The sequence below is a fragment of the Quercus lobata genome, chromosome 2 (assembly GCF_001633185.2).
Source record: "Quercus lobata isolate SW786 chromosome 2, ValleyOak3.0 Primary Assembly, whole genome shotgun sequence".
Lineage (NCBI taxonomy): Eukaryota > Viridiplantae > Streptophyta > Magnoliopsida > Fagales > Fagaceae > Quercus > Quercus lobata.
In genome coordinates this window covers 66166162-66174352 of record NC_044905.1, presented here as the reverse complement: position 1 = coordinate 66174352, position 8191 = coordinate 66166162, and the positions used below count along the sequence as shown (strand labels likewise).

Sequence of the window (8191 nt, the reverse complement as noted above, 5' to 3'; positions counted from 1 at the left end):
AAGCCCAAGAATAATTATACTTTGTGTGCAAGCCAAGTCTTCTATTTGTACTAAAAGTCTATTAGTTTTGGGTTTAGTCTACTATATATACATATATTATGATTCATTGTAATACAGAATTTGTACTACATTCTAATATATTATTAATGTAGCCCTTTAGGGTTTCCTCCATGGATGTAAGCCGTTAGACTGAACCACGTAACCCTCATGTGTTATTGTATTCTACACTTTATACTTTCACTTCCGCATCCATACTAACATATTTAACATGGTGTATCAATACTAATATTTAACATGGTATTAGAGTCAGGTTCCTGTGGCCATGATTTTATATCCTTACGGTATATTTAAGAGCAATCTTTATCTTCCTCGGTATTTTTTTCGTTGCATTCATCTTCTTTAGCTTCTTACTGCTGTCGTCAAAATTTTCCGATATAGTCATGCCAACGTTAAAAGTCGCATCAACACTGCAAGACCACTGCCTTCCTCAAACTACCGTCACAGAGCCAAACTTCATTCAAGGGATTTTCTCAACCTTATCAAATCTCAAGCTTCCATCTTGAATTTGAGAGGGTTGTTAGAGATATATTAGCCCATTAGCATAGGCCCAAGCCTAATTTTATTTTATGTGCAAGCCAAGTCTCCTATTTGTACTAGAAATCTATTAGTTTAGGGTTTAGTTTACTATATATACACATGTATGATTTATTGTAACACATGATTTGTACTACACTCCAATATATTATTGATGTAATCATTTAGAATTTTCTCTATGAATGTAGGCTGTTATGCTAAACTAAGTAACCCTCATATATTATTGTGTTCTACACTTTATACTTTTACTTCTATATCCATACTAATATATTCAACATAATGTATAATACTAATATTTTACCTCAAAAATTTTGTAATCACGTTACTTTTCATTTACTATGCTGGCAAAAGGCAATCCTTTGCACACAAAACAAAGTACTACTAGTCTACCGCTATGCTTGATCTTTGAAAGACAATTAATGGCTTCGATAAAAGCAATTTCTTAGCACTTATATTATACAGGCCTGTTTGATGTATCTTTGTACGTGTGTGTCTTGTATCGTATATGGTGTAGGTGTGTATTGAATAACATGATTGGTTAGCTGTGATAATTAACCACAAATCTCGGAATAAAAAGCAAAATTGTTTTGCAATGGTTGGTGGAGAGCTTAAATTTATGGCAAAATTTCCCTATTATTAAAGCAAAAAGGTCAAGGTTTTCATTATGTTTAACGTAATCATAGTCAGGTAGAAAACTCCAAATCTCCAATCATATTTAGTCAATTGATGTGATTAGCAGAAAACTAAGTTTTTATCCCCATCAACCTGCAGTTAAGCTTTAACACAACACAATAGACATTTCCATTAGATCTGAAATTAAATAAGGTTTTTTTCATCAAATTCTCACACAATGCACTGAAAAGTATATGCATTTATATGACTCAGATTGCATAGACTCTTTTGAAATTCCGTTTGCTTTGAAAGTCTACAAGATAGGTAGTTCAAAAAGTCAAATAGCACAGTTTATGGTTTTCTAGGAATCACAGTCTTCACAGCATCAAACTGCTACTAGGACCAGTCTAGTTTCAAAACTTGCAGTTAAAGAGTGGAAACTCTAAACTCTCTCCACTTGTTCACATGGGAAGCAAGTGCTTGTCTTCTTGTGGAATTTCCAATTTCAATTTCCATGAGCCAGATCTTGTTGACAAACATGTGAAGCGCTGCGCTGGGGCTTGGAGTTGGACTGCCTTTTTCTTTTAGGTCCAATTGGGTGGTGTGCATGTGCATCCTTCCATACATATGCCTTTTTTAACCTTATAGCATTCTCATTTGAAAATATATTTTACATTACAAAAAGACTTATTTTATTTATTTTATATTTATTATTATAAATATGACTTTTATAAATTTATATTAGGAAATGTTAGTGGATGTCTAAAGTCATTTGTTAGTGAATCATTTTTTTTAAAAAAAAAATTATAGAAAAAAAATTAATTAATATTTTGACAGTTTTTTTTTTTTAATTTCTTATAAAGTAGTTTCAAAACTTTCACAAAATAATTTGTAAACAATTGCCCATATCAGGACCCATTTATAATATACTAGCAATATAAACCTGTAGACACACAAAATGTGTACAACTAATAATTTTTCTTATAAAAAGACAACCTATATCTACCTTCGGAAGTGGTTGGTTTAGTGATTATGAGCTCACTTCTAAGGGTTTTGGAGGTGGAAATCTCAAGTTTAAATCCCTTAATGAAAAGCACATGTCTGAGCCCACCAAGTATAGTGTCAATATGGTCACATTTAGGTGGAAAACGTCAACTCAAATTGTCTCCTCTACTCTCTTTTTTCATTGAAAAAAAGAAAAAAAAAAAAAAAAGACATCCTATATCTTAATTTTTTGCAGTTCATGTAATATTATGTTTTATACCCACCAACAACAAAAGAAAAAGAAACATTTTTTGTACTTTTCGTGACAGTACAGGGGAGAGAGAATAAAATAGGAGTAAAAAAATAAATAAGGTGCTACAGTTAACACGTATCTTTACATGTTCCTGTAGCAAGTTGCAAAATTTTTGCATTTTCCCTGACTCGATGGGGGATAGTTTTTGATTATGTGAGGCTACAGTAAACTCTAAAATAACCAAAAATGGGTTTTACATAACAGGGTGGAATGCTCTCTCTCCCCCTCTCTCTCTCTCTCTCTCTCTCTCTCTCTGGCTTCATGGTTTATTATAACACACTAAAATATAGTACAGTAATTCCCAAATCATTTTCTTGAATAGAACCAACACCTATCATAAAAAAGATTTAGTTGAAGATATTGTACAGTATCTCCCAAATTTAACTGCCAACCGACTCTCCTCCTCTCTTCTCTTTCTAAAATATTGAAATAAACTAATAAAGTCTTGAAGTGTTATTCATCTTTTGGTTAAACAGGAGCACAATTTTGTATGTAATTTTCTGGATGACTATGAGGTATTAGAATTAGAATAGGGTCGGTCCCTCCTTGTAGGGTGCAGAGTTTGGCCTATGTGTCCTCTCTTTCTCTCTCTCTCTCACTCTCGCCCCACAGTGGAGACACCCATTATATATATGTACACTTATGGGTAACTGAAACTATAGAGGCCCATACCATTTACAGCACTTTGTAGAGTGGCGGTGGAGCTTCTTGGGAGCATCAATGGCTGTTTTCATTCTGGTTCTTGTGGCTGTCTTCGTGCTCTGTATCTGCTCTGCTTTATTGAGATGGAATGAGGTGAGGTATAGGAAGAAAGGTTTGCCTCCTGGTACAATGGGTTGGCCAGTTTTTGGAGAGACTACTGAGTTTCTAAAACAAGGTCCAAACTTCATGAAAAACCAGAGAGCAAGGTGATTATTTTATCTTCTATAGGATTTCCTTTTTCTTAGATTTATATTACAATACAGGGTATTCTCTGTTTTCCTTTTTTCTTAATCAGCTTGCATTAGTGGACAGGAAGCTTTTGGTTTTATTGTCTGTACTTTCAACCTAACGTTTTTGGCCAATAACTGCTTATTTTTGGTCGGTTTTGTGGTTCAAGCTGTTTAGCTCTACTGTACCCCCCCCCCCCCCCCCTGCATGCCCTTCTTGATTATTAGTATAATTGAGCTTTTGGGTTATTCTATCTTCAACTGAGCCTTACAAATCCCATAAAGAAGATTAAAATTCGTTGCTAAATAAGTTCTATTTTCATTGTTTGAAAGATGCCTTAAGAATTTCTAAAGCGTTAAATCAATATATGTTTTGGGTGGGGGTTGTCCATTAAAAACCACAAATATACCTGTATGTTTGACAAAAGCAACTCTCTGCACACTTATTGGTGGTTGAGTTGATGTTCTAGTGATTTTGACTTAATCACTGATCATTCTTGGAATTTACTCTATTAATAATCTCTCATACAGTTTCCTTTGTATTATATTCAATGACAGGTATGGCAGTTTTTTCAAGTCCCACATACTGGGCTGTCCTACCATCGTATCAATGGATCCTGAGCTCAACAGGTACATCCTCATGAATGAGGCAAAAGGCCTTGTTCCTGGCTACCCACGGTCTATGCTAGATATCTTAGGAAAATGCAACATTGCAGCAGTCCATGGCTCTACCCACAAGTACATGAGAGGAGCATTGCTTGCCCTTATTAGCCCCACCATAATCAGAGACCAGCTTTTGCCAAAAATTGATGATTTCATGAGAAGCCACCTTAACAACTGGGATAACCATATCATCAACATTCAAGAAAAGACCAAAGAGGTTTTCATCATAATCACAATCCTAAGCCCTCAGGACAATGCAATTTTATAAACTTGTTACTTATTCAGTTCTTCTTTCTCTTTGTTATGCAGATGGCTCTTCTCTCATCCCTTAAGCAGATTGCTGGTATTGAATCCTGTTCAATATCCCAACCATTCATGGCTGAGTTCTTTAAGCTGGTTTTAGGGACACTTTCATTGCCTATTGATCTTCCAGGAACAAATTATCGTCGTGGGTTCCAGGTAAATTGCTTAGTATTTTCTCAGTTATAACATAGTTTTACATGGGAGTTTTAGTAGATTTATAATTATACATGTGCTTCACAATGTTTTACAGGCAAGAAAAAATATTGTAAGCATGTTGACACAGCTAATAGATGAAAGAAGAGCTTCCAAGGAAACCCACGAAGACATGCTTGGTTGCCTAATGAGAAGTGATGAAAATAGATACAAACTTACTGATGAAGAAATAATTGATCAAATAATTACAATTTTGTATTCCGGTTATGAAACTGTTTCAACTACTTCAATGATGGCTGTCAAGTATCTCCATGATCATCCAAGAGCTCTTCAAGAACTAAGAGTGAGTGAACATTTTTTTTTAAAAATCGCAGAATAATAATGTTTATTTTAACAAATAAAAGTGGTGAGGGGACCTCATCATCTCTGTACTCATAAAATCTCTTTGATTTTTAATGTTGATATTCTGGTATGACATGCCTGTGACACTGACTTATATCTCTGAAATTTGCAGAAAGAGCATTTGGCAATTAGAGAAAGGAAAAGGCCTGAGGATCCCATTGATTGTAATGACCTTAAATCTATGAGGTTCACTCGTGCGGTAATAAATTTGTGGCTTTGAGTACATCATCCTGTTTTTTGGTAGTATATGAAATTTAATAAAATATGATGGGGTTCTACTTTTTTCTAATGCAGGTCATTTTTGAGACATCAAGATTAGCCACAATTGTTAATGGGGTTTTAAGGAAAACCACTCAAGATATGGAGCTAAATGGTAAGTTTGAAAAAATCAAAGCAAGTTTTTTTTTTTTTTTTTTTTAATAATCTAATCAAAGCAAGTTAGTATGAATAAAATGATCCCTTTCTGTGCTATAGTTTCTACAGTCTTTTTATGGGCTCAAGAAGCTATTTATGCGGCTAGCACGACCCTTTTTGTCATTATAGTCCTATAGCAATAAATAAGTCTGAAACTTAGCATTAGCTGCCAATATAGGCAAATCACTCCATTTAAGAATAATTTTAAGAGGGAACTGTTGTTTTGTAATTTTTAAGACAATAAAATAGTGTGCTTGACCATATGACCTACTGGTCAAATACAAGGCTGTGGGCCATGTTTATAGCCATAGGTTCTTTGTTTGTTTTTTCTTTAACTATTGTCAACAGTGGATTAATGACTGCTAAGTGCTAACCACAACTTTTCTTCTCTGTTTCTGCAGGATTTGTGATTCCAAAAGGATGGAGAATATATGTTTATACAAGGGAGATAAACTATGACCCTTTTCTATATCCAGAACCATTAACCTTCAATCCATGGAGATGGATGGTAGGTGGCTCTTCTATTCACACTCTTATTGGAAAAGTATTATTTTCATTTGAAACAGATTTGTTTTCATATTTCAACTTGAATATAAAAAATCTGAAAGTGTATCCAATGTTACGTCATTTAAAATTTTAAACACGATGATGACTTTTTGAAATTATATTCTAAGCAACAAAATTACCATGGTTGTAAAATGCAGGATAAGAGTTTGGAATGTCAAAATAACTTATTGATATTTGGAGGGGGCACAAGGCAGTGTCCTGGAAAAGAACTGGGAATAGCAGAAATTTCCACTTTCCTACACTACTTTATAACCAGATACAGGTAACACTAGTGGCCCACCACGTATAGTCCTCCCTTATCTCTTTGTCCAGATGAAAACTGCAGTAACAAAGTAAATAACCTTTAGCTGATGCAGTCTTCATTTCATTGCAGGTGGGAAGAGATTGGAGGTGATAAACTAATGAAATTTCCAAGAGTTGAAGCACCAAATGGGCTACATATTAGAGTCTCATCTTACTAACACACTTATTTATGTACAGAAGAAAGAGAGCATATATGGATGTACAAAGACAATAGTACTTTTAACAGATTAGAAACCTGATGAAATTGAGCATTTACCAATTTTTCGGCTAATTAAGATTGCCCTCATTTGTAGAAACTATAGCAAATACATGTATTCCGAGTTTCCAACCCTATAATTGCAGATAGTTCTTAGTCATAATGAAAATGCCTTCTTTTAAGTAGGGGCCTCAAGTCTTCATATTAGTGTGCGTTTGGCATTGGATTATAAGTCGGGTTTTTGCTTAATTTATGTATTATTTGTAGGTCCTACGCTACTTTTTATTTTAGCTTTATTTTAAGAATCCGGTTACTTTTCCCTTATTTCAAATATCCCATCATGAACCAACATTAGAAAACCTTTACCTCTGTTTAACCAGTATCCCCTATCTGTATTATGGCAGCCAGTAACTATTGTTAGTCAATATCAACCGATATCATTTTACCCAGCAAAATAACAATTTCAATGTTGTCAGATGATGCAACTAGGATTTCAATGGGGCTGAGCAAGTGTAAGAGCGCCTGCAGCTCTTTATCTCCATCCCCATCCCCATCCCCATCCCCTATAAAAGAAAATTGAATCTTAAAATATGAAGAATTAGGGGTAAGAGAGACGAAAAAGAATAGGAGAATAGAGAGAGACAAAGAGAAAAGAAAGGTGCTGGGCGTTAATCGGTCAAGCCCCTATTTGTTTCTTCATTAATGAATTCTGATGAAGTGACAACCAACCTCAATATGTTTGGTACATTCAAGGAACACAAGATTCATTAGCAATAAAGATAGCAACTTGATTGTCACAATACATCTGCATAGGAATAGGAATATCAACACCCAAGTTGAGAAGGAGATATTGAACCCATAACATTTAAGATGCATTATGAGCCACAACTCGATACTCAACTTCAACACTAGAACGAGCAATAACTTTCTACTTTTTACTATGTCAAGTAACAAGATAATCGCCAGCAAAAGTACAATAACCAAAGATGGGCCGTCTATCAAAATGACTACTAGCGTAATCAAAATTACTAAAACCTGTCACATATATAAAAAGGAGGGGCTTGTACAAAAGTCCAAGCCCAAGAGTTCCTTTTAAGTAATGCAACCAAACGCTAAAAAATAAAATGTCTTCAAGCCTGTAAAGACAGGAAAAATTATTCATACATTTTTTTTTTTTTTGACAAAATCATGCTTAAATTACAAATTTGGAATGAACCCAAAATAGAAGGTCAATACACTAGCCCATTTTATTTTCAAACTCAAAATCAAATTGCATTTGATTAATTGGGCTGAAATACAAATGAACCATTAGGAGGAGGCCCAGGAACTTGTATTTGTATGTACATTAATTTGAATATGATTGTGTGATGTGAGTAGAGCAGAAAAAAATCTTGATGAGACCAACCCAATATGAGTGTGATGAGTAAAAAACGAAAGGCTTTCAAATTTTGGCATAGCGGAATTATTTAACAAAGGTAAAATTTAGTAATGGTAATTTAGGTGCAATACATTAAGTTCTCCAATTAAATTTAAACACTTGATTGCATTGAATAATAAGACACAAGTGTTATTATTTTTTATAATTGGAAAACCAAATGGGCTAATATACTGTACCTAAAGTACTGAATTTTAGATTTTGCCATTTAACAAAATATATACATATTTATTTATTTATTATATTCTTCAATATAATAACGTGGTCTTGAATCCTGATTATTAATGGGTATCTAAGTTTTACCCTTTAAAAGCAAAAAATAT

The 8191-nt window shown here is 34.0% G+C and overlaps 1 protein-coding gene across 1 annotated transcript; it reads left to right on the top strand.

The window, feature by feature from the left end:
* The first annotated feature begins 2705 nt into the window (after positions 1-2705).
* On the top strand, positions 2706-6508 carry LOC115976259 (cytochrome P450 85A). The gene is made up of 9 exons (XM_031097433.1): positions 2706-3411; positions 3991-4312; positions 4405-4554; positions 4649-4894; positions 5066-5152; positions 5248-5326; positions 5769-5875; positions 6072-6196; positions 6308-6508. Exons 1-9 carry the CDS (start codon positions 3224-3226, stop codon positions 6393-6395), a joined length of 1392 nt encoding a protein of 463 aa, XP_030953293.1. The 5' UTR covers positions 2706-3223; the 3' UTR covers positions 6396-6508.
* Positions 6509-8191: the final 1683 nt, after the last annotated feature.